This window comes from Pseudoliparis swirei, chromosome 20 (genome assembly GCF_029220125.1).
Source record: "Pseudoliparis swirei isolate HS2019 ecotype Mariana Trench chromosome 20, NWPU_hadal_v1, whole genome shotgun sequence".
NCBI lineage: Eukaryota > Metazoa > Chordata > Actinopteri > Perciformes > Liparidae > Pseudoliparis > Pseudoliparis swirei.
The window spans coordinates 4,435,385-4,462,454 of record NC_079407.1 but is presented as its reverse complement, the minus strand read 5'-3'; the positions used below and the strand labels follow the sequence as shown (position 1 = coordinate 4,462,454).

At 44.5% G+C, this 27,070-nt stretch overlaps 1 protein-coding gene across 3 annotated transcripts in view; it reads left to right on the top strand.

Annotated features, from left to right (window-relative positions):
- Nucleotides 1-27,070, top strand: part of lsamp (limbic system associated membrane protein) — a 579,644-nt gene that overhangs the window by 368,104 nt on the left and 184,470 nt on the right. For 2 of the 3 annotated variants that reach the window (XM_056442006.1, XM_056442005.1), the window contains exon 2: nt 5,747-5,825. In XM_056442006.1, the coding sequence (XP_056297981.1) occupies nt 5,747-5,825 (79 nt within the window). Of the gene's footprint in view, nt 1-5,271; nt 5,826-27,070 lie in introns of those variants that run through there. The other variant, XM_056442004.1, reaches the window with a different exon arrangement.

Below are 27,070 nucleotides of genomic sequence, written 5' to 3'. Positions count from 1 at the left end.
ACAATGTTTTTTTTAAACCGGCAGATTTCAATTTTTTTGTTTTTTTAAAGATGCATCGAGAAATTGTTTTGAATTCAAATCATTGACAGGTGAATTGTAAATAGTATAAAAATGAAGATTAAAAACTCCAAGGTCCCTTGTTATAAATTGGAAGTCTTAATGTACGGACGGAGGTAACCCTGATGACATCACGATGACATCATTCGGGTTATTTTCACAAGCCCCCTCACATATCTCCTCCAGAACCAACAACGGATATTACACAACTGTCTTCACAGGCTGAGTAAAGCTTGAGTAAACTGACCCGTAAAATCAATGGAGGACCTTTTACTCCACTATCCACCCAGAAAGCCTTTAACACACTGTATTAAGTCAAACATATTTAAAACTAGAGTAAGTAACCTTCAACACATGTCTGGATGATAAGAGAATCAGTGAAATGATGAAATTCAGGCAGTGAAGATGAAGTCGGGTAATACTGATGAAACCCAAGTCACGTGACAGTGTCATAGGGTTTAACGTGCAGCCATTGGCTCCCTTTAAATCTATAGTTACATCTGCTTTATTAAAGGAAATACGGAGGCGAGCCTTACTGATGCCGTTCTACGACACTTAATGTTTTTATCCTTCATAATTACACCGAGACGAGGACATCAGCACCGTTGATGGATATGAATCATCCATCACACACTTCTAGTCGACTGTAAGGCAAAATTATTGCAACCATTTATGCTATACGCCCCTATTCTTCTTCTGTACTCGCATCAAAGAGAATTTTAACACAGCGTGAAACTGGAATTTCTGTTACGGGTTCATTAGTTCTACGAATTAACTATTCAATTACGTCAGGAAGAGTATTTTTAGAGCACTGCCACCAGATCCTGCATATAATATATGAAATCCCATTCAGTTTTTGGATTGATGGCGGGCTAATGCAACAAAGACAGAACACGGCGTTCCCGCTTTTGCATTAAAAAAAAAACTGGGTACACAAACTCCATGAGATTTAGTCCGGCTCTGAATCGACCGTTTCCATCGTTTCCGTGCCCGTGTCTTTATTTGACATTTGCAAATGACGGTTGAGCTAACGTCGTAGGAAACGGCGGGAAAATTCCCGCCTTTTCCATCCGAGTCCCGTGTCTGTATTCCTTCACACTGCTCCGATTCCCCCCTCCGCCGTTTGATCGTCGGGGCCGGAGTCATTACGACTAACGAGACGGAGAGAGAAGCCAGGGCGAACCTCGTAATATATACGAATAAAACCGCTTTATGGCCGCCCTTTGACCCGGGGCTCGGGTCGCTTATCGCGAAGCAAATACATCGGAAACATCCGCGTGCATTAACGATGCCGTGTGAAGCGGCCTGGTTCGGTTTCATTAGTCTCTGGTGTGTTTCAGCGGAATCGCCTCCCAGGGTTTGTTCCCGTAGCTTTTGAACTCCACGCGGTTGAATAATAGATCGTGTTCCGCTTCGTCCTCAAAGGCGTTAATTGTCCTCATCCTGTTCCCGTTTTTATCGACTATCTCCCTTTTCGGCTGTCGTATTTGTCGTAGAAGATATCCATTACTTCTCCTCACTGTATTCATGTATTTGCACTAAAAAAAAACCTTCTCTGGCTGATTCAGGTCAAAAAAAGGTAGGAACGTTAATTTATGTGGGCTCTATACGGACGGGATTAGAGTGGAATGATTTTTAAAAAAGGTCGGTGGGGATATAAACATGTAACTATCCTTCTTAGCTGTGACCATATTTTATTATTGCGATCAATATTTACCATTGTCATGCCCGGAAGAATCTTGTAATAGGATTTCAGACTCCGCTAAAGTGGATCGTACCATTTCTTAAGCGTGACGCTGTAGGTTAAAACAAATGTACAGTAGCTCCCTGAACACTTTTTCCATAAGTTAAGTATTAATTGTAAGTATTTGTACGACTTTAGTTCACTTAAGACTGTGAAGACACCCTTTTGTGATTCAAATGGTCTCATACAGCCACATGAGACCCCCTTCAGCATCTGTATGGACCCTTTGAGGTAACAACAATGTAATAAACCCATCTGCGTTATGTTTAGACCGGTGCCCAAGCCCTAAATTGTGGTTGAGTTATTGTGAAGCTAACTTATTTTTGTGCATATACTTATTTTAAGACCACCCGTGATGTTTTACCGAAACCTATCTCAGTGTTTTTTACAGTTTGTATGATATGAGGCATAATTTGATATCGCCATATGTCGATTTCAAAAAGTTTATCTTGAAGACTTCAAAAAAACTTTACATTTTCGACTTTAAAACTGTAAACTTTAATCAGGAAACACATTTAGGTTTCATCCTCAATTGGATTAAGGAAAATATTGTGGAATAGATTTTGGTCTAGATTGTAAAATACTACACAAATACAATAGATCCACAGTGACTTCTGGGTCCACACGGCGGCCTCGTGGCTGAGTGCTCGCTGTGGGTTGGGCTCATCCGGGCTGCCGTCTTTACGCGGAAAACACACCAAATAATTCCCTGCGATATGAATAACGGTGCATTATTCTTCCTCCTGGAGGCGCAGCTGCAAATGCTGGATGAAAAACAGTTTGGTTTGACTTCACTATGACAACAACAACGTCTTTACAGCGACGAGTTGGGATGAGAACACGTGAATTCAAAATCTCTATACGCACAACACACACTTGTCATCGAACTAATATGGAAAGATGTGCTGGTTTTTGATAAATGGAGGATTTCATCTTGTCAACGTCTATTTAATTAGCTGTCAGCTGTCTCAAATAGAAGTTGTTGATAAGTTATGTCAATGCTACCTAACCAGTCACTGTTAGGGACACACACATCTAATATATATATATATATATATATATATTTACTGACAGGTTATCACGTATTAAAGATGATGCAGCGTACTGTATGACCAGATCCGCTGGCTAAACCTCTACAGCCACCGACCGAGAGCATCCCACCGGCATTATAATGACCCCTCTGTCTTCCAGTGCACAGCGTGTGTGTGTGTGTGTGTGTGTGTGTGTGTGTGTGTGTGTGTTGTTATTTCGGGTAGAGCTAGAGATCCCTTCCCCTTTGTGAAGAACTGGTGAAAGCTGCTGTCTCCCCGGCCACACGAGCAAGATTTCTACTAATTACACACTCGGCACTTTTCTCAGATCACTGACGGATTCACGAGATGTTTTCGATGAAGAAAAAGAAAAACAGAAAGCTGAGAGCCACCCGGGAGCCGTTCCTATAAAAATCTGTATGCGGAGGAGCCCCCCTCTCCCCTCCTCTACCGGGCCCTGTGGTCCCCTTGTTTTAAGTGGTCTTAATGCTTATGTTCTCTGGTGGAGACGGTGCCGCCTTCAAACCTCCAGAAGCTTTAAAGGAGACGGCAACAGGCGCTGATCATCAAAGGCATCCAGCACGCCTCCCCCAAACTATGTTTCCCTGTTCCTGAACAAACGCCCTAACGTCAGGACCTCCTCACACTCCCGGATACCAACATACGGCGGGCGCGGGGGGGGGTTGTTGTTCTGTAATTTATTCAGTCAATCATTGCAATACAACACAATATTATTCTATATAATATACAAAACAGAAAGACTGAAAAGGTATAGGTAGAAGCAAAAAATGCTTATATATTCCTATCCTAACTTATTAGAATCAAATAAATCTGAAAAATAACATAAAATAAAGAAAAATAAAGAAAATAAAAAATTATATATATATATATATACATCTTCCATATAAATATCTTTCAATCACACTTATAATCCTCAAAAATTGTTTTATAAATAATCCTTTTGAAAACCAAAAATGAGTTGACCATTCTTACATCCATTTTAACATTGTTCCATAATTGGACCCCGACAATAGAAATACATCTTCTTTCAATCCCTTTTTTAGCATTTTTTAATACAGTAAACTTACAAACATCTCTCAAATCATATTTACACTCAGGTATTGAAAACAACCGCTCCCCCACCTTCCCTCTAATCTGGCTCCCCCCCCCCCCCCCCTCACACCCACGTCACAGTGGGCTCCGGCTGTTAAACTGGAGTTGTTTTGCTCTGATCTGGTGCTTAAAATCTGCTGATGCTGCAAATAAGGCTTAACAACAAACAACCAGCAACGCCTTCACACTGGTTCAATCAGGCCACCGGTGTTCGGAACCGGATGACTCCACCGCCGTGTGTGTGCACCAGAACAACTGCATCGTGTTCTAGAGATAAGGGGGGGGGGGGGGTATAGCGTCATCCACGTCGTATATATGTGGTATCCCGACCCATCTCCCGTGGACCACTCAGAACAGGAAGCGTCGTCAGGTCTCCCAACTACGGGCCGTGCGGCGAATGACAAGGATTCTCATTAGTATTCATGTAATTCCTGAATCAAATAAAATGCTAAGTGCACCGCCTTAATTGTCACCCTGCAGTTCATTAAGCAACGCGGTGGCATGAGCATGAGAGAGGGGGGGGAGGGGGGGTGATTATGTACATGCGGTTCAGCCATTCACGCATGATTGAACATCGCCATGGTCACGGTCAGCTGAGTGTTGCTTTACATCTTAGCACGGAGGGGGGGGGGGGGGTGCATGGGGGTATAATGCATCCAGGATGTGTAGCTGAGAGTCTTTCATGATGGATACAAATGGAGGAAAAAATCCTATAATATTTGACATAGGGCAATAAATAAAATGTCGCAATGTATTCACTGTAACAGAACATTGAACTTGTGTCATTGACCCCACTTAATTGTAATTAATACCCGCGACGCTGGGGTGATCCTCAGACTGTGTGTTGATGTGTACAGAGTGTGTTGATGTGTACAGAGTGTGTGAAGCTAAAGGCACATGTGTCATTTTACTGAATTAATTTAAATGAATTGAATTGAATACAAACTGACAAAAAAAAGAAGGTATTTCTGTTTGTTTTCCCTTCCGGGGAGGTAGATGTCTGAAGATCACCACCTGTGGTTTCCAGTAGTGTAATTATCTTGTTGTGTGTGTCTAAATATAAAAGGAAGAAAATATATATTAATGCTGACATAAAAATAAATAATTCTTGACTTATTTGGACTGTTTTCATGTCCTCACTCAGTGGTGTCTTACTGAAAGAAACCTCAGGTGGTGCTGTTGTCCTGACAGCCAATAAGGGGAGATTCAAAGAAGGCTGAGAGAGAGAGAGCTAGAGAGAGAGAGAGAGAGAGAGAGAGAGAGAGAGGGTGGTGGTGGTGATGGAGGGGCATTCTCTCAGTCTCTGAACAGAAGCCTGCCTCTCTCCATCGCAGTGTGCTGGCTGTGCCCCCAGTCCCTTTTACGCAGAGCGCATTACGCATCAGTGGACTATAGAGCGAGGACCCCCCTCCTCCACACACACACACACAAACGCACACGCACACACCCCGCGCACGTTTTTCGTCCCGAGCGTATTCAAAGGGGGGAACCCGTAGCACCTTTTTTCTCCACCCTCCACCCCCCTTCAAGCGCCCCCACCCGCCGCCGCACGATAGTTTGGACCTAAAGGGCATCCCGCGTTTTTTTACCCGAAGAAGTCTTGGACAACTACTACTTTTTAAAAACATTTTCTTCCTCGCCCTTTGGATCTATAGCTCCGGGAGAAGAAGAGAAAAGCGCGCGCGATCGCTCTTGTGCTTTTTTCTTCTTCTTTTTTTTGTAAAGATGCAAGTCGGACGCAAATCGAGTTGGAGGCAGCTGCAGGCTTCTTTTTTCAGACTGCTCTGCCTTATCCCCACAGGGTTCCCCGTGCGCAGCGTGGACATGCAGCGGGCCACCGACAACATCACCATCCGCCAGGGCGACACGGCCATCATACGGTAAGAGTCCACTTCCAACTTTACTCCCACCGCTCCATCCCCCTCTTCCTCCTCTTCCTCCTCAGCTCTACACATCACAGCAGCAGCATCCTTCCTCCTCCCCGCGAGCACGCAGCTCAAAAAAGGGTGCATCTTTATATGGACTGCGTGTATATGTGTTAAGGAATATATTTATTCCCCCTGTGTATAGGCTACTTGTATTTTAACCCGCAAGATGACAGAGAAGTACCGTGTTTGGATGAGAGTGGACTTGCTTAGCTGGACAACTTTGTGTTCTTCCTTTTCTCATAAACCAGTCCCGACTAAATACTCCACGATATAAATATAAGATAATATCCCATCCCTCTGTGGTTTCAAATCCTGTATCCTGTTCCGGAATGGAATTAAGTCGGCTTTATTTTTGCGGTGGCATAAACATCCTTCTATACTGGGGGGGGGGGGGGGGGGGGAGCTGCGGTTCACTCGCGCCACCTTTTCTCTCGCTCTCTCTCTCTCTCTCTCTCTGCACTTTATTCATAAACATGCGCTCTTGATAAAGCGAAGTGCGTCACGGTTTCGCCCGGAGATGGTGTTTGTGAGCGGATCGATGGCAGCGGGGACGGGTGGGAGTGTGTGTGTGTGTGTGTGTGGGTGGGGGGGGGACAAACACACACACAGAGGGAGCACTGTGCAGCCTGGTTCTGTCCGTGGGACGTTTTAGGAGAGATGATTTGCGCAGCGTGTGCGCGCAGCGACGGACGCGCGGGCGAAGTGCCATCAGTGTCAGCATCAGTGCCACCCACACCCACGTCCCGCGAGATATACAGCTCCACTCTCCAAATCCAGTTACGTGGAGTCTGTTTTGCGCCTCTGTGTGTGTGTGTGTGTGTGTGTGTGTGTGTGTGTGTGTGTGTGTGTGTGTGTGTGTGTGTGTGTGTGTGTGTGTGTGCGTGTGTGTGTGCGCGCGCGCGACCCCCCCTCCTCCTACATAATAGCCTCCCAACCCACTTAATCGCCTCCCAGACAATGCAAGCTGTCAACTCTCACGGCGTTGCGTTGTGACGCTGCTGGGCAGACGTCAGCCACCACGTGACCACCAGCCACGTGTTCGCGGCAGGCTGTAAGAACCGCGAGGGGGATTTAGATTGGGTTGTCTTTCGTCAACACCCCCCCCCCCTCCCTCCCTCCCCCTCCCTTCAGTCCCCAATGGGACACACAGTAGGTAACTCCAGCGGTATAATAGGCTGCACACAGAGCGCTCAATCACATTGATTCCCCCCCCCCCCTCTCTCTCTCCCCCCCATCACTCCTTTTCTGTCCTCTCCCTCACTTCCGTGCCTTATTTACAGAAGCTTACCACCCAGGCCGGCCTTAATGAGTGGGAGAATGTAGAACGCAATTATGGGATGGATTTTTTTATCTAAGACTGTGGGGGGGGGGGGGGGGGAGACTGCGGACGACACACACACAACACACACAAGCGTCCTCACACTCACGAGGCGTGAATCCCTGGAATGGATTCCGTCTTCCATCCATTCAGGTAGCCGCTGATCAAATTAGCCAATCGACTCGGTTACCGTTGAACTCGCCGTGAGGTCACCGCCATTTGTTTCACCGCCATTTGTTTCACTCTTCCAAATCCCATCGACTGCGTCTACGCAATATGCAGCCCGGCTAGTCCGTCTCCTTGAGGTGTGTGTGTGTGTGTGTGTGTGTGTGTGTGGGGGGGGTGGGCTTTTTGCACTCAGTCAGAACCAAATTAGATTCACTTATTTTTCCGAGAAAAAAAGGCCGGCCCTCCTCCGAAGTCTTCTCTTTCACCATTATCCGTGTGAAACTATCCGTGGATAATTGCGTGGGTTATCACTGGCGCGCCGTCGTGGTTAATTAGATGTTCGGAATGTTTCCTGTCGCCGTTATCGACGAGCCTTATTTATTGTCAGTCGAGCAGCGAGCGGCGGTATGAACCGCGGTCCACGCCCCCCCCCCCCCCCCCTGTGGCATTTTTCACACCCAGTTTCCACCTGACAAATTGGAAACGGGATGGGGGGGGGGGGGGGGCAGGAAAAAAGCAAGGGCCACAAAATGGGAGAACTCTGAGCAGAGGGCGGGAGGCCGTCGGCGAGTCATTTGTCGAGCTACACACGGTGTCGCCTGATCCCATAAGCTGAGTTTGGTGGAGGCTGAGGGGATGTATTAGTGACCTGGGAGGGGGGGGGGCGGGGCTTATAAAGGCCGGCGCTCCCTTTTAGTCGAGGCTGCGGTGCCGCTCGTGACATTCACGGCACAGCAGGAGAGAAGCATGAGCAGGAGGAACAGCACGTGGCCAAACACACAACCACTCTGACCGGAAAAACACCCAGCGGGCTGCGGCCCACCGCCGGGGAAACGAGGGAGTCTTTTTCATTCTCATGCTTTATGCCTTTTCTTACCCCAGAATGTTTGCGGCAGCGAGCGTCGCTCACCGTGAAAGTCCGCCACGCGGTTATAATCACGTTCCACCTCGCGTGTGAGCGCGGTGCATTACGTGTGTGTGTGTTAAACACACCTCCAGCAGCCGTTGTCCTGCGAGGGAAGAGAGAATCTACATGGGGATTTTTCCCCAGCCGGCCTTCTTCTGTCTCACGAGATCCCGCACGTTCTCCTTCGAGTTTTCCAACGCTCAAGCTCGACCTCCGGGACGCCTGAGGCGGTCCTGGAGGGGTTCATCTGAAAAAGACACCGGCAGAACGCAGCATCCCTTGTTCTCCAGCCCTCGAGTGATCTACTGTGTTCAGTTTAAAGATTACGGACGATCAGGTTTCTTGTAATTGTCTCTGACCTGTCGTGCCCTATCCTTTATTTATATATATTTATATATATATATATTTATATATATCTATATGTATTTATATATATATTTATATTTATATATATATTTATATATCTATTTATTTATATGTATTTATATTTATATATATATATTTATATATATTGATATATATATATATTTATATATATATATATATATATTTATATATTTGTATATATCTATTTATATCTATATATGTATAGATATAAATACATATATATATATATAGTATATTATTAGTATCTCCTGTTAAGCGTGTCCATAAACCCCAGCGTATTAAATCTATAATGTTTCATCCCAATCCGATTGAGGTCCCTGTGAACCACCCCACATCTCCTCATCTTCTCAGCATGAATCTGAGGAGCAGAACCAGACGAGTCCCTCCACATCTCTTCAAGCCGTTTCCGAGTCACAATAAAACTTTTTAATTGCTTTTCTTTTTTTTCGTCGGGGCCCTCGCTGTGCGAGTTGCCTTCAGGGCTCCGGTTGCAATGTCAGGCGAAGCCCTGATAATTGACAATTGCTTATTAAAGCATTAATGACACAGTTGCTGCTGCTCTCCTCCGGGTCCATTATCTGCTCTTTTGTGACAATACACTCTTCCTCCTCCTCCTCCTTCCTTTTCAGGGAAGATGATTCTGCACTACTCGCGCATCGCCTCGGAGGACCTCCATCGAAACGTATCGCTGATCCCTTTAATTTGAATCGGACAGATATTATGTGTGTGTGTGGGCGGTGGAAGTCACACAAGACGGGACGCGAGTCTAACTCGAGCCGCGACACGACTCACGACGCCCGACGCTGAAGCTATTGTCATTTGCATTATTAAAACCTCAACTATTGAACGGCGTTGGGAGTGATGTGCCTTGGAGAACCTTCTGGATGCTGGACATGAGCCGACTGTTCCCATTAATATACTCAATCCTACAGCACATTGAAAGCATAGAGTAACTCCATCTGGAGGTTGAACAATAGTCATACAAGTGTCTTTTCTCCATAAAAACTCATTTAGTATATCCTGTGATAACTATTGTTTCAAAACTATGACATCACATGGCCTTTGAAATGCAATCGTATTGTTCTTTGAGAGCCCTAATCAGCCCAAAAAGGCATTTATATATAAATGTGCGGTTGTATTTTTATTTATTTTTGCACAATTCAAACAATAAAACAAATAATTAAATAAATTCATAATTTTTTGATTAGATTAGATTAGATATTCCTTTATGAGTCCCACAGTGGGGACATTTCAGGATCACAGTGCAGGAAGAGACAAAAAGCCAACGAGGCTCATCTGAAGCCTCCACCTGTATAATATTTAACATTTTACAAAATTACAAACATCAAAACAATACTCGCCAGGTATCTCCAGGAATTATTTGTTGACCAATTAAAAAGCCGCCTTTATTAGCTTTGCCTTTCCGTGGTGAGTAAATCAATATCATATCCATCGTTATGGATATAACATTTGGGACGTCCTTATTTCAGGTGTCGTCGTGTTGGTTTTAAAGGCTCCGTTACCGTGAGCGTCCCTCATCGTAACCGTCGCCACCCTCGTGACCTACCAAACCATACGCATCCAGCATCAACCGTCTCCATGGCAACGGAGCTCGTCATTGTCTCGTTGGTAAACCGTAAACACTCCAAATGATTCGATAATGCCGATGCATTGAACGTATTACGGAAAAAAAACGATGGAAAATGGGAGGAAGGTTATGACCGTCGCACGGATACTGACCTGTGATCAACATTTCTTTGCTGTGATGACGGCGACGCGGCGCATCGCCGCTGTTCACGGACAGGACACACATTTGGTAATTTGATGCTGTGTGCAATGCAGTCCAGAACAACAGATCAATTTCTGAATTTCCGGGCAGGAGGGCAAGAGTGCAACATCATTTGGGATGTCCAGACGCCAGGGGTGTGTGTGTGTGGGGGGGGGGGCTCTATATTTCTCATCACATCGTAGTTTTCTCTTTTTTTTTACAGAGACTCTCGCTTGTCCCCTCTTGTGTTTTTTTTGTGCTTTTATATCTCTGCCCGCATAAAAAAAAAATTTAAAGGTGGGGGGGGCGGGTTATTTACCAAGATGATGAAAGGGGAAACAAAGGGAAGAACGATGGCTGAAGAGCCCTCACCCAGAGAGAGAGAACACAGAGGGACAGAGTATGATGGGTAGAATTAGAGTGGGAGGGGAATGGGGGGGGGGGGGGGGGCAGGGACGCACAGTATTAGTACAATCAGGACAATAATCCCTTCTGTTCCAGCCGGGGGCCGGCGTAGGATTTTCAAATCAATTTTCATTTTCCCTCACGATGCTTCAGCGTAGAGAGAGCCGAGCGGCTGCCAGTCGGGTCATTATCGTCTTGTCCCCGTTTTTTTGGCTCTGGACGAAGCAGAAGTGGGAGGGGGTTGAGGGGGGGGGAGGGGGGTTGAGGCTTCAAGGGACACAGGTTTTTTTTCTTTTCTTTTTTCGGTTGATATTTTGCCAACGCCAGAAAAAAAGTTTTTTCCGGGGGCTTTTTTGGGGGGGGGGGGGGATCGCCGCCGAGCAAAAACCAGAGTTCCAGAGGGTCTTTCATCTCGGCCGGCGAAATCTGAATAATGGTTCTGAAGCACCGCGCGGTCCAATTGAGTTCAGCGGGCTTTCTGGAGCCTCTGTCGGAAAAAGCCGAACCCACCAGATGTTCCTCCCGCCCCGTGGATTTTTTTTCTTCCGTGGAACACTCTGAGCTCTTCATTACGTGTTTTCAGCTCGTCGTTGTGAATCGCTCAACCGAGGAGGAGTCGAGACCGTAAAAATTCGACGGCAGCGCTCCTCCCTCAAAGCAATTCCCCTCCGTGTCATCCTTTACCTCGGCTCTTTTTCTTCTTCGTTCGGCAGGCTCCGCGCGGCGTCCCCCGAAGTGTACATTTGAACTACTCGACAATTTCTCACATACCTATCGGCGATGGCGAGTACAGGTGCCGGTAGAAGACTTTTCTCATCGCTCTCGGACCTCGAAAATGCCGAGAGCGCCTCGGAGCAGCGGCGTCACATTCTAACCCTCCCGACGGAGCGAAACACCTTCGCCTGGCCGGTCCACTTCCATTTCAATCGGAAGAGACTTTTTCCGAATTCAACAATAATGGAATTGTGCGTCGTCTTTGTCGGACTCGACAAGAGGCAGTGACGCCGAGTTCTGATCCGACAGAACCCCCCCCCCCCCCCCTGGAATCCAGACACTGGTGGTGAAGAAAGGAGTTGCTGCCTGGAGGTGACTTGGGTGGAGAAAGTTCGCCTTCCGGTTCGAGCTGAAACCAGAAAACTCCTTTAAAGTTCGACGGCGACGATCCGATTGGCTTAGAGACATCGTGCCGCGTCTAATTTGGTCGCTTAATAGCGGACGCCCCGCCCAGATCAGCTGATTGCGTAATCACTCGGAGTAATAAACCGAGACTCTTATGCATGACCCGCCGTGTAAAGAGAGTCATCCTCCCTGAACTACCGTGAGCTCCGCACTGCGTCGCCCTGAACACGCCTCAGGGTTAGCTTTGGACCTCGACGGTTAAAAAAATCAATCTTTACAGGAAGTTAGGTTGAGGCAACAAAAGCACTTAATTAGGTTGAGCGAAAGACCTCGGTGGACGTTAACGTGCCTGATAACCAAAGCCGTGAGTTTCTTTAACGCATCCACCTTCACTTCCCCCCCCCCCACGAGCACTCCTGCCACCATCCCTCTGTTTCCCACAGTGGTAATGCAGAGGGTTTACATCGGACTTACTTGAAAGCCCCGGTGAGTCTCCGTAAGACAGCGAGGGAGGCGCTAAACCGCAACCGCCGGTATTTGACGAATGTGAGTGAGAACGGGATCGGGAAAAAAGGAGCTGCGGGATATAAAAAAATCTTTGACACCCCCCCCCCCCCCCCCCGCTGCACCGCGTGATCGATATCAGGGTTTTGGAGCTGCCATCTTAGGTGTTACGCAATCAGTGCGGCGTCACTTAGACGTCCGTTAACCAACCGGGTCGCTGGGATGTAGCTGTCATCTAAAAACAACTACGAGTTAATGAGTCATGACTTTAGAATAGAATAACTTCTGAGTTAGAAAGACTGATGTTGAAGTTATTTTGACACTAAATTGTGCATTTTAAATGGAATAAACAATAGACTATTTATTAAGTGTCATTAGATTAGATTAGATTAGATATTCCTTTATTAGTCCCACAGTGGGAACATTTCAAAATCACAGCAGCGGTGCACATCAGAGCATTAATAGAAAATAAATATAAAACACAATAACAATACTAAATACTAAATAAGGTTACTTTATTATTATTTATTTACATTTATTATTATGTATTTATATTCATTATTTATATTCATTATTTATTATTACTTATTTATATTCATTATTTATATTCATTATTTATATTCATTATTTATTATTACTTATTCTTATATTTTTCTTATATTACTACATAATAATAATATATTCTTAATAATATTAAGGAGTTATTCTATTAGTTGTAATGTGACGTGATGTGTGTTAATAAGTGTTTAAATATGAGTTAATTAGTTATTAGATAACAACTATTCTAGTGGCACTGTCACCTTACACAGTTCATACTGAGCAAAGCATATCCCTCTAGTAGTTGTTGAATTTAGTCATTGGCATTAATAAGTGCTTCATAAAGTCTAATAAAGAGCTAATATGATGCTAACATGGATGCCAGACCTGAAGAGTACAAAGCAGGAAATGTAATTAACTTGAGAAATGTTACAAGCACACTTTTTTTTGCCAATCCGGGAGATGAAATGGGACAAATTAATAGAGCGAATAACCCCGAGTTTATCTGTGTGTCAGTCAGTCAGGATGAATTTAAATGAGAGCGTGGACATCTTAGCGGGCCGTAAATCCGCCTGGCTTGAAAGCGGATTAGTAAGCATCGCCCGGGACCGGCTCGCTCATTGTTTACCGCCCATCTCTTCCCGAAGATCAGCAGGAATTGGGCTCGCTTGACCCGCCGACGATCTCGGAGAAGAGGCGGAGGCGTTCGCTTTGGCAAAAAAAAACAGCGCACGCGTCTCAATTACTGTGCTTGAGAGGTTAGGACATCGAACGCACCGCGCTCAGCACTTTTTGGCCACTTTGCCTACAAAGCAGTTGCACTCACAAGTGCCGCGTCAGCGAAGGCGGTCTGTATATTTATTGTACATACTCCGAATATAATGGCTTTATTTTTTTCAACCGTGGTTTATAGTTCAAATTAATTGAGCGTTCGGCTTTTTCAGGTGTTTGCTGCTTCTCAGATTTAAGGGATTTTTTCTTCTTAAACCAAAAGAAGACGTGACATTAACCGCTGATTTGTGTATTTGAGTCATTAAAATTCATAACTATTTCAGGTAAAAAAAAATCTTAAAAACATATGAATATCTCATTAATTTAACTTATAAAGTCTGAGCAGTTTTGCATGAATACATTTAAGGTGGCAGTGCCGCTAGAATATCTATTCTCCCTTAATAACACTTATATATTGTCTATTTATTCTATTTAAAATACGCAATTTAGTCTCCAAATCACTTCAACACTCAGAAGGTGTTCTATTCTAAAGTCATAACTAATTAACTCGTTTTTGAACACTTATTAACCCACATCACATTACAGCTAATTTAGCTAAAGCTTTTATCCAAAGCGACTTATTAATAATAAGTGCATTCAACCATGAGGTCACATTAATTCCCTTTTGTTAAGTTGCCTCCGTCATAGCACACAATTACACCGCTGTTACACAGCTTCCATCCTTGGAAGGTAGCGGGGGTCTATTGAGACGCACGGGTCATTCTCACATTCAGAGGTTAGAGAAAATAAATCTGTTGGAAAATTCAATTATTAATGGTCAAGGTCAGATTTTTTCAAGGTGTAAAACTCCGTCAGTAGTCATGGAATACAAAGTATAAAGAGGAAAAAGCACAGAGAGGCATCAACTACACACACACACACACACACAGAAAGAGAATAACTAATAATCTGTTCAAGTAGAAATGACCTCTTTATCTTTTTATCGGCAATAGTTGTTTGATGCTATATTTGAATATATCGTATACACACATAACCTTTTTATAGGTGCTTTGATGAATAATAAACATGCAACATGTTACTAACATGCTAATGAGCAGCTGCTTAATGAGGAATGTGATTACCTCGTCTTTCGTTGTCTAAACAGAGCGCTGCTCGGTTGTAAACAATGCAAATAGCTTTTGCCACAATTACATGATACGTTGTTAATGTCACATATTCTTGTCATGCCAAACACACTTTGATGTTATAATAACAATAATATCATTTGTATTATCAGTCGTATAATTAGTTGTCGGAGTATATAAGTCATATGTTTAAAAACGTAAGGTTCTCCCATTGCTGCTCATTACCAGAGTTTCTCTGATTTCATTTGGTAATAGGTTGTTATCCACAGAAATTGGTTTGTCATAACACAGAATATGATCCTACTATTCCAATAAAGATAAATGTAGCCACGGGAAATGTTTAAATGTTTTGGTTCCAGAAAGTAAAAATAAATAAATAAAAGGAGAGCTCAAAATATTCTGATAGCACAAGATAAATATAGTGGTTCTTTGGCTCATTAAGATTAATCCCAACCGTGTAAACTACGCTGGCGGCAAATAACACAAGAGGGAAAACAGCCAGGTTCTGGGGGATGGCGGCAGCTTCTATTAGCCCCCCCCCCCCCCCCAAAAAAAGGTGTCTGAGGTTGTAACAAACTGCTTATTTATGTGTGGTTTGCTGCATCGTTTAATGCATGCAGGACACATTCATCTAGTGCTGAGGTCGATGCGGCTCTTTGAGGGAGGTGCTCTTCACATCATCATCCTGAGATGGATCTTAATCGAGACGCATTCGTCTTCCGGCCCGGTGACCTCAGCCGCATGCTGATGCTCACTTACTGGGACATGTGGAGGCCACCTCCAGGGGAAAGCTCTGAATATTGGTTTTATTTTGTATGACTTTTTATTTTGCATTTTCATCCAAACAGAGTAATCCTTGACGTCACAATAAATAAACGCAACAAAACAAACAGCACACATTTAAAAGTAGTTTTATCAGTATCCGTAGTCCAGACAACCGCGAGTACAGATGACAATCTCCACATACACAAACATACACCTCAACAAACGCACACACACACACACACATCCACCTCAACAAATGCCCACACGCACACAACCATCCATATCCAGATATACACACAACCATCCATATCCACATACAGACCCACATACAACCATCCATATCCACATACACACACAACCATCCATATCCACATATACACACACACACAACCATCCATATCCAAATATACACACAAACATCCATATCCAAATATACACACAAACATCCATATCCACATACACACAAAACCATCCATATACACACAACCATCCATATCCACATACACCCACCCACACAGCATTCCCACCCATCCCCTCCTACATGTTTATGCTTCTACATCTACACTCCAAGAGGAGGACCCAACGAGGAGGGAGGGAAGGACCAAACAGTCAAAATAAATACAACCAAACGATAAGCATTAAATACAAAATATAATAACTAAAGAAACTGAAAAAATTATATATTTATATATATATATATTTATAAATATATATATATATATGTATATATATATTTATATATATATATATTTAATGTTTGTTTTAAATTTGCTTCAGCATGTTTAGATCTGCATTATCCGACTGAGTTGTACTTTCCATTTTCCAAGAGAAAGGGAGAACGAAAAAAGGCCAAAGTGACAAAGGTGTGGGAGATTAATTAGAGTTTCCCTCCTGAGCATTTGGCATTTGAGAATATGGGGATGACTCTGTGGCCTAGTTGGTCTGCAATCCCCTCTGATTTGTGTGCGGCTTAAATGTGTCAGATGTAAAAAAGAAAAGAAAAGTTGAACAGAACTATAAAAAAAAAAAATGTAAACAGCGTCATTAGGATTAACTTTTCCGAATTAGCGTTAGAGAGAGAAAGAAATCAGCGCCGCTCGTCTCATTTGCCATTCAATTACTCCCATTCAATCAAATGCAATCCTCTACCCAATGGAACAACATGGTTTTCAATTACTGTAATCTCACTTGGTGTACAATTATCTCCAATTACACCAGGTCCCCATTGAGTAATTATTGATTTCTGCTCCCCCCAATCATAACCCTCCCTCTACCTTTTCCCTTCCCCTTTCATGTACCATTGACCCTCAACAAAGCCTCCGAGCTCGTAGAAGGCGGGGTCTGACTCAGGAGTGCGTCGCAGGGTTTGACTACAGGAATTAATTATGATCTGATGTTCAGCACTTAGACCGCATTAGCCAAAGCGCTGCGGTGCGCTCGCATTTTAAAAGGCTGTTTGTGTGTAAAAGCCGTCTCATCACCTGAGGACAATGGGTGGCATTTGCCGCCGTCTGTCTGGCAGCGCACCAGGGGAAGAGTAGAAAGGACAGAAAACCTCCAGCGTGAACTAAATAGAGGGACATATGCATTTGTTTTTTCCTGTGTTGTTGTATTACAACTCAGTAGTTTTTTTACTTATCATCTTATGTAAATGTGAAAACACACTGGAGTGTACTGGGTCCATTTACCACTATATTAGGATAGCCTGACAGCATTAATTGGACTGGACCCAGCCATGGATTATTCAATAATCACCTCTTTCATTTTAATTTCACACCCAATCCAACCCCCCCCCCCCCCCCCCACACTCATCTTAACCGTTTGGTATTTAAAATATGAAGATAATATTGCGTGCACATCTTACCATAAACTGATTGCAGACATCTCGGTGTATTAAAGGATTAAAGGGCCTGACGTAAGTGACATTTTGGGATAATCTCAGTTCATGCTGATAAAAAGCCCATTTTCTTTCTCCAGTAAACTCATTCATGACTGAGCTTCATTGCTAAGTGGACGCCGCCATTTATTTTCAAAGTCATTTTGTATTTGTTAAACTCCGTGTGTTCCCATCTTTTAAATTATCCATTTCTTCATGGTTTATGAGCGTTTCAATATCACCGGCCCCAAAGGACATGCAAAGCTTTCAAACTCCACGTTCTGACCTGCGTTGTCTGTTTTACGGGCACAATAAGCACCCATATGCCTGACAAGTTCATTAAAGTTGCGTTACGGTTTTTTCAATTTGCTTAATTGCTATCGCTCCCAAAATGAAGGAGTTTGCAGAAATTTGCATTTTATTGCTTTTGTCTCACAGTGCCAGAGTACGCAACGTGGTACGCCTGAAGTAAGCGCTGCACCCTGAAGACGGGGAACAGGTGGCCAAGTACAAACACGCAGTCCCTCTGAGAGACGGCGGTAACGGCATCCTTTGTGTCTTCAAACGGAGACGAAACTAAGGCGGGAAACCGCTTGGCATATTTAACCGCTGCCTGGTTCACAGTCCTTTTGCTCACAAAAACAATTTCTGTTGTGATGTTTCTTGAGGGCATTTTCCATATTACATTTTCAGATCGCAGCAAAAAAGTAATGCCAGACAGGAGACGATGGCGTTGAGTGTAATGTGATGTTAAAAAAAATGTAAACGTTAAGTTTTTAGGCTTGAATGATTGCAGCTTCTAGACTCTACATGGACAGCAGTAAATACCTCGATCATCTCTTCTACCATATTGTAGGATCAAAGAGGACGTGTAGGTAGATAGATAGATGGATAGAAAGGTAGATGGATAGGAAGATAGGTAGGTATGCAGGTAGAAAGGTAGGTAGATAGGTATATATATATATATATATATATATATATATATATATGATAGATAGAAAGGTAGATGGATAGAAAGGTAGGTATGTAGGTAGAAAGGTAGGTTGGTAGATAGGTAGATAGATGGATAGAAATGTAGGTAAGTATGTAAGTAGAAAGGTAAGTTGGTAGGTAGATATAGAGGTAGAAAGATATATAGATAGATAGAAAGGTAGATAGATAGATGGATAGAAATATAGGTAGGTATGCAGGTAGAGAGGTAGGTAGGTAGATAGATATATAGGTAGATAGATAGATAGATGGATAGAAAGGTAGGTAGGTATGCAGGTAGAAAGGTAGGTAGATAGATAGATGGATAGAAAGGTAGGTAGGTATGTATATAGATGGATAGAAAGTTAGGTAGGTAGATATATAGGTAGATAGATAGATAGATTGATACTGTATTCATTCCCAGGGGGAAATTAGTTTGAAGCAGTTTACAATACAAACAATACAATACATAAAATAACAGGGCAAGACATATTACATTTAAGAATATAAATACTAAAAGAAATACAAAATAAAAATGAAAGTTTATCTCTGTATGTGTGTTTGCATTTTAAATGCTGATTTTATTTGTATTTTTTCAGTGCCAGGCTGATTTTGCACGGTGACTCTCTGATAGGCTTTGAACACACAGTCATCCATACATCATTTGAAGATTCCCTTGATCCTTAACATACATCTCTTTGATAAAACATCACGGTTCCACATGAGTTTGAGTTCAAAGCTGTGGTTACGTATTCCACCAACCAAACCATAACCTCATGTATGGAGAGCAGAGGGCCGGTGGGTTCCCGTCTCCATCTTGAGCTGTGAGGTCTGGTTATGTTTCTCTACATCAACCTGATTGAATCATCTTGACTGGAGCACTCTGGGGAGGTGTGTCAGGCCAAAAGATTGAAAAATTCTGAGAGAAAAAACTATCACTTATTTAGGTGGCTTCCTTCTGGGAAGTTAGCAGCTGAAAAATGAGTCCTTTTTTTATTGAATATGGGGACATTTTTTAGTCCACCTATATAATATAGTACTTATATATTCTTAGTGGACACAATACATAACCCCATTAAGTTTGATTATACTCATAAGTTAATTTTTAAAAAACATCTGATTACAAACCAATAATTGCAGTTATTCAAATAGCAGTATTATTTTAGACTTTTTAGACATTTCCTCATGAATATGCAAATATAGGAACATTAGCAGCTGTGGGTTTTGCTCATTTATTCTAATCAGACTCCAAGCGGAAGTATTTAGGATTTACTTGCAGTTCTGAATGAACACTTGAACCATTTTGGCAGAAAACTGTGTAGTCAGATTTTAAAAATGAATTAGTTAGAAATCCAAATGGTGGGGTTTTCCATCTCAATGCTAAAAAACAGGCAAATCTTAGTTCTGAAATAGTTCACAATAAAATATTCCTCTTCTCACAACACATTTCATCGATTGTCTAAGAGTTTTTAAAGAATAAAACATGATTTTAATGATGTAGAAACCCCAAAAATCCTCTCCCAGTCCCTCTTGTCCAACTCTGAGACTCAAATCCTCTCTATTTTTATTCAGATTGAGGCTCCACAGGAAACCTACGCTGCTCGCTCGCGACGCAGTGAGCCGAGCGGGTTCCTAACAGCGCCTGTCATAGACGTGCATAATTTAATAGTAGCCTACAGCATGCAAATCTAATTATCTTTTTTCCCCCATATAAGATTTAGGTGAGGTCATTCAGAGCATCGACCTCTCTCCATAATTATTGTGGAGGTTATCAAGACGTTGTGCAGAGAGTTCCCTGCTGTCAGGGAAGTGAAGGAAGGGCTCCTCATCCTTTAACCCCCACATGCACTCTGTGCTTCAGAGCCGAAGTGGATTAGCCTTAAAGTGGAGGCCCTCTGCTCACCATTGGTGATAAACAGGATTTTTCTTTAGCAATTGAGACTCCAAATCTGCAGAATTTATGAAAATATGCGGAAAATATGCGATCACTTTTGTGAAATGTTCTCAGTTGTCCGGCATCTATACGTGTCACGTACTCAGCTTTGCTTTCCGTCCAGTCAGCGTTTTTTTTTCTTCTCCCTTCTTCTTCCCGCTGTGCTCCCTTCTCGATGCACGTCACACTCTGATTCGCCTCGTCCCAGGCGGCTGTTTTCTCTTCTCTACATTTTTTATTTAGATGTTTCAGTTGTTGAAACCTCACATCTGGTTTCCGGACCTGCAAGAGGCACCGTGAAGAAATAAATCGGGTCTACTCAGGAGGAAAAAAATCGTCTTTTGGATAGTTGGACACAGCTGAACATTTCTCAGTAGACATTCAGTCTGTAGATAAACTTAATTCTGCTTCTCTTTACGCTGCTTTTGCCTTCTCATTTCCTCAAATTGGTTTCCCCTTCACTTCAGCTTTGAAAAGCCCAGTTCTCACTATCTTTTGGCTCCAGTTTGATTGTTTTTGGCCACGAAACCGAGCCTCCTCTCTCCAGGAGTGCACGGATGGCCGATCTCTGGACACATGCACTTCCATCCGAGTGAGCAAAGTTCTTTCCCCCCCGGGGCGAGTCTATGAGAGTCGCCGTCGTAACCCATCGCACGACATCTTTATTATGTCTTCCACACATTCTGAAGAGCCTGGATGTGAGGGAACCGTTAGCAGAGTGGGGGGGGGGGGCTTTCCGCAATGATGTCACAGCCCCGCGCTACAAAGACCGACTTTGACTGATGAAAAGTTTTAAGACGCAGCCCAGAAGTTCGCCGGAGTCCCCTCAGCTTCCTCCCCCGGGAAACATTCAGTCATGCATTTATGATACGCTGCCTCTGATGGGAAAGTTTGGAGATCTCATGCCCGAGAAACGTCTCAGAAAAAACTGGAGAATAATGGAGACATCACACCGGTTGCCCTCGGGACATGTGATCCACCGACCCACAACCCCCTCTGTTCTCTGACGCCTCTCTGGCTCTTAACCCTGTGTGTATGGCAAAGGATCATGATTACAGCAGTGGGGAAGGCGACATGGGAAATAATGACCGTATATGGACGAGTAGGAGGACTAGTGGAGTCGCTAATAAACTGCAGGTCGAGAGAATGCTCGTTTATTATTATTATGGTAATGAGCTTTCCCCATTATCATCAGCAGCGGGATGCTGTCATCAGTGTCATTAGTGTCATTTTTGATTAAACGCACCATATTTACATCACTTATTTTAGCGCTCACCTAGACTAACCAAAATCATCTTTTGGCCAACATTCATCACACGAGGATTTACATAGAAATATATCTTCGCCAAAAGCTGAAACAAAATGAATGCAAAAACAAATTGCAGTTTTAGGCGTGTCATCCAAAAACCAGATATTAACCACAGGGAATGATGGATTTACTCCAAATGGAGTAACACATGATTCAAAATGGAGCACATGTGAGAAAATAAAATAAAGCCACACTTGTTTATGAATTTTCAAGATTAATATTAGTGCGGTTGCTCTCTACCTCGTGCCTGAGGTCGATGCCTACTGCGAGAGCAGCAAGGAGTGTAATCACTTTCACTGTGAGCGCTAGAGCTTCACATCCACAGCAGGGAACCAATGGAAAAGAGGGAATATCTCTGTTCTGCGAGTACAATACGTTCAATCAGAAATATTCCCGTTATTAACCCAACGTTGACCCTTTTCCAAGACGACGTCCGTCACCGCGGCGACGCGGTTTCGTCTCAAAGCGGGTTCAAGTTTCACCGAAAAACCGCCTTGGATTGTGAAGCCGAAAAGGATCCGGGAACCTCCGCGAGGTTTTTGATTTTGTAAAGAGAGGTATTACCATGGAGTTAAGTGCCCCCCAACAACACTTTCCTCACTGTATGACTAAAATAGCACCGCGGAGACGTATCGTTCAGCGTGACGCTTGCCGCAACCCGAGAACTCAGTTTGGGCGAACTCCGTCATCTGAAGGTGCTGGGGGTGGGGTTGGTGGGGGTCTATTGAAGCAGTTTGCCACCAGATCCCTTCTGACTCGGAGCGCCGCAATCCGGCACACGGAGAAGAGAGAGCGTGCAGTGAGGGAGTGATGAATGTCGTGTTTGTACGCCGTGAGGAGAAACAGAGGGAGAGATCACAGGCTACCGTAAAAACAAGACGCGCCATCACAGCCGAGACAAAGGGAGGCAGGACCTGAGGGACCTGGGCTTCTTTCTTTTTCTTTCCCAGACTGCGCTCCTGCTGCTTTTCCCGACGTGCCAAGGTGTGCGTGAGGCTGGAATTTCGAGCATCGGTGTTTTTTCCGCTAGCTAGTTTTTTCCCCCGCTTCCGACGTGTCGAGGTGTGCGTGCGGCTGGATTTTCGATCACCGGTGTTTTTTCCGCGAGCTAGTTTTTTTTCCGCTTCCGACGTGTCGAGGTGCGTGCGGCTGGATTTTCGAGCATCAATGTGTTTTCCGCTAGCTAGTTTTCTTGGGGGCGCGGAACATTTCGACAGCTCCAACACGCTCCAGAGTGGCGAAGCGCATCTTGAAGCCCACGTGTGGCGTGTGTGGCGTGTGCGTCCCACAAAAGGAAAACTAATTAGCCGCGGGCGATTGAGTCGAGGCTCAATTAATGCAGCGGCACGGCTGCCGACAACATTTTCCAGGTGGACAAATCGAGGACGCCCCTCATCCCGCCTTTTTTCCTACCCACCCCCCCCCCCCCCCCCCCGACGACGCGACGTATGAACCTTTCGTTCCCGCCTCATTACGGGGGAAACAAAGTGACACCATGCCGGCTCTTTGTTGCCGCGACACGCAAAGCTGGCACTCGGAAAGGAGAATGCCGCCTCTCCTACGATTTGGCAAAAGACGGAGAGAGCGATGAGAGGCGATGAGAGGCGGCTTGAGGAGCGACGAGAGGAGAGGGAGGGAAGGAAGAAGAAGAAAGAGAAAGAGATTGATCATTGAGTGGGTGTAAATGTCAGCGTGCTGCAGGCGATGCATTTTCAACATGTGGAAGCTCGTTTTCACACTTGTGTCTCATGTTCCCTCAGACGTCACAAAGCACCATTGTCTCTCTCTCTCTCTCTCTCTCTCTCTCTCTCGGTCCTCTGCTTCTTGATAACCCCTCACAGTATGTTGGGTATGGAATCTTCCCATGAAAACTCATTTGACCTTTACTATTTCCTTCATGAGAAAAGATCAGTAGTATAACGCTAAGTCCATCTCTAGTCCCTTTCCTTCCTCCTCTCCTCCTCCTCTTGTCTTTCTGCTCCTCTCCCATGTCCTCCTCTCTGCCTCCTCCACAGGAAGCCGTCGTGCTCTCCGTTAATTGTCTGGTTTTGTCAAACTCCCGTATCCACTCCTTAAAGGAGGAGGGCTCGGAGAATAAAGATGTGTGTGCAAAGGACTTAGTGTGTTTATTGTGGTTTCCCTGTGTGTGTGTGTGTGTGAGAGAGCTCACGCCGCATTACTTTGCTTTACCCTCTCATCTAAGCCTTCCGCCAATGGCGCGTTTTGCTCGCCCACCCCAGGAAAGCCAGGATTTCTCCATCGAGGTCCATAATTATAATCAATCGTATATAGCAACACAGTCCAGCGGGCAACAACCACTCAACACATACACATGATAATGTGCAGCACGCCGCCGTCGTGTCTTTTGCTCGGGCTTGTTTGTTGACACCAGCCTCGTCGGGAAAACATGCAGAAGAGCTTTGATCGCACGCGAGCCGTGTTTTGGCGTCGCTCCGGCATCTGGCTCCATCAGAGATTATGATTGATGGGGAAAAAGAGGTTTTAGGTTCGCCGCTCCTGCAGACTGATCGGGGTCTACGGGACCCGGTTCTCTTTAGGGTTTTTACAAAATATATATTGAAAGAGTTTGAGGGAGGTTCATCTGGTTGTAGATGTTTTCTTTGACGGAGGTGTGTGCACCTGTGTGAACTGGGTTGTGTTGACTTGAGTCTTAGTTTGGGTTTTATTCATGCTGTGATCTAAAAAATTGTCTTTAAAAAAAAATGTATTGTATTAATTTCCTGGTTAAATAAATGTAAAATAAAAAAATGTAAATAAAATGATGTACTTCAGCGCCAGTTTTGCCACTTTTCAAAGTAAAATAATATAAATCAATCAAACTTTTATTTCAGACTCAAGGTCCAGATAGTACAACACATTAAATAGAATAAAATACATACAAAATCACACATAAAATACATAGAACTACGAATGCTTAATAAATAGACAACGTCTCCACAGCTGGGACCGGTATAGCGTGTTGTGTACTTTATGTTTGATAAAACCATGATGTCATCAACCCGGCTGATACATTAATACATATAACATTTCTTAAAACAGCTCGGAAAGTTTTACAAATAAATACGAATCTTCCAGATTATCCTGATTTAGTTCAGACGTCATAATCTGTATTTCATAAAGCTATTACAAGTGTTTCTTGCATCATTGGTTATTTTTTGTGTCCTTTTAAAAGTTGATGACGGAGCTGGCCGGTGACTGAGGGATCAGCGGGCACCTTCAGGCCCAGTTTAGCGGCCAGATGCACCGGGAGCCCCGCGCCGATCTCCGTAATCTGATTAATCTCCACCCACGCACACCGAATCGTATGTGCTGTATTTGCGCGGCGACCTTTTTTCTCGCCGCGGGGTCAAACCCGTGACCCCCACTGATTGATTAGACGGAGGGATTTGTCGAGCGGGATTTCTTGCATCACGGTGTGGCGTTGATGCCCGTGTGCGCGTGCGTGTGTGTGTGTGTGTGTTTGTGTGTGCAGGCAGTGCCGATTTTTGCCTGAGATTTCTGGTGGGTCACAAAATTAGGGGTAACTGATAATTATAACAGTAGGCCTATATAGACCAGTCAGATATACTATGGGCTGCATTTTGATGGGCAAAAAACTCTTCCAGAGTTGTCTAAATCTAGCGATAGATAACTAACCCGTGACTGACATTGATCTGACTGTATGTTTTTTATTTCCGTAGTCACGGGGTACAGGTCTCGCGGTTTTTCGCATTATTCCAGTCTAGTTGCCAGGCAGATTTCGTGGGGCACATCTGAAAGTGCCCCGCCGCTCAATGTTAACTTTGGCCTGTGTGGTTCACGCTCATTGGTGTTTCCACGGTAACGGTGGGGCAGCGTGGGCCGTCGCCCCACCGGAAAGGGAGGGACAGCGGAGAGCAGCATTTCACAGAGCAAACAGACAGAAACACACACACATCAAATGACTCCAAATCAAGACTTCAATGCTTGTGAGTCAAGTTTATGCACACACATATTCACGCTAATTTGCATAAAAAAATAATATATATATATTTTGCCGCAAAGTACGAATGTATTGAGCTTTCTGCACAACAGCGTCATCTTTCCCACCTGATCCAGATGTAGAAACGCCACTGAGTGCAGGTATTTACCGCATGCGTTGGTGTGTGTGTGTGTGTGTGTATTTAACGCATGCGTGGGTGCACATCAGAATCAGAATCAGAAACAGGTTTATTGCCAAAGAATGTTTTCACAAACAAACGAGGAACTTTTTTTGGCGGAAGGTGCAAGAATCGCGCACCAAGACACCGAGGCGCCGTCCGCGGCGCCATCTAGGAAAAGGTGGATGAAAGATGACAGCATAACATGAGGGAAGAGAGGCGAGAAAAAGAAAAAGCCACCCCCCGACTATGCCCCTAGAGGGGTACAGTGTGGGAGCAGGAGAAACAAAAAACACCATTGCACATAAGCACATACATCTTAGACATGACTTGCAACGAGTAGGAAGGGGGGGAGGGGAGGTAATCCAAAGACTGGGCGATAGCCCCGTCATTGGGGGCAGAAGGTAACCAGCACCGACAAGCAGCCAGCCGGTCCTCCGCCGTCACGGCGCCGGACGCAGACCCCGTCCTGTCACCCTGGGGGGGCAAAGCAGGCGAAGGCGTGGGATGGGGGGGGGGGGTAGTGAGTGCATTTCAGTTTGTTGAAGTTCGTGTGTGAGTGGCCCGGTGTATCGTCCTCCCCCAGTCCACAACAGACAAAGTTCTCAGTCCACAAGATGGTCGTTGCCATGGAGATGGCCTTGAAGGGTCCTGGGGAGAAAACAACCACAGGTGTCTGTGGATAGGGGGAAGGGAATGAGAGAGTCTCGCTTCAGTGATCTTCGGGGGAGTTGTTGTTCCAGTCACGGCCTTGGCCAAGGCCCGTCCTGGTAGAGGGAGCCGAAAGCAGATAAGATTGGGATTGTTTGGTCTTCCAGTAGCTGCAATTCAATTTTGCGCACCCACTATTCCTCCATTTTCCTCCCGTTTGCCAATAGGATTTCAAATCGATCCAATTTCATTTGCAGAGCCGTCAGCTTCTCCACGATGTTATCATTCTGACGGTTTAATGCCAAAGTCTGAGTGCCAACAACTCTGCCCAACGCGTCAATCATGTCGGGCAGCCTTAGGGGGCTTTTAACGGCTGTCACCGTTTCCTTAATTTTCCGATAAACCAGGGCAACGCCAAATCCAAACAGCAGAAATCCTGTAATCAAAGTTCCGAATAGGTAGATGTCTTCTACGTCCTCCACGGAAAGGGCTGCTAGGCACACGACACGTCCATCGTGTAACCAGCTGCAACGTCCCGGCAGGACAGGCAGGTTCCCCCGAACCCGAGCTTCTCGTCGAGAAGATG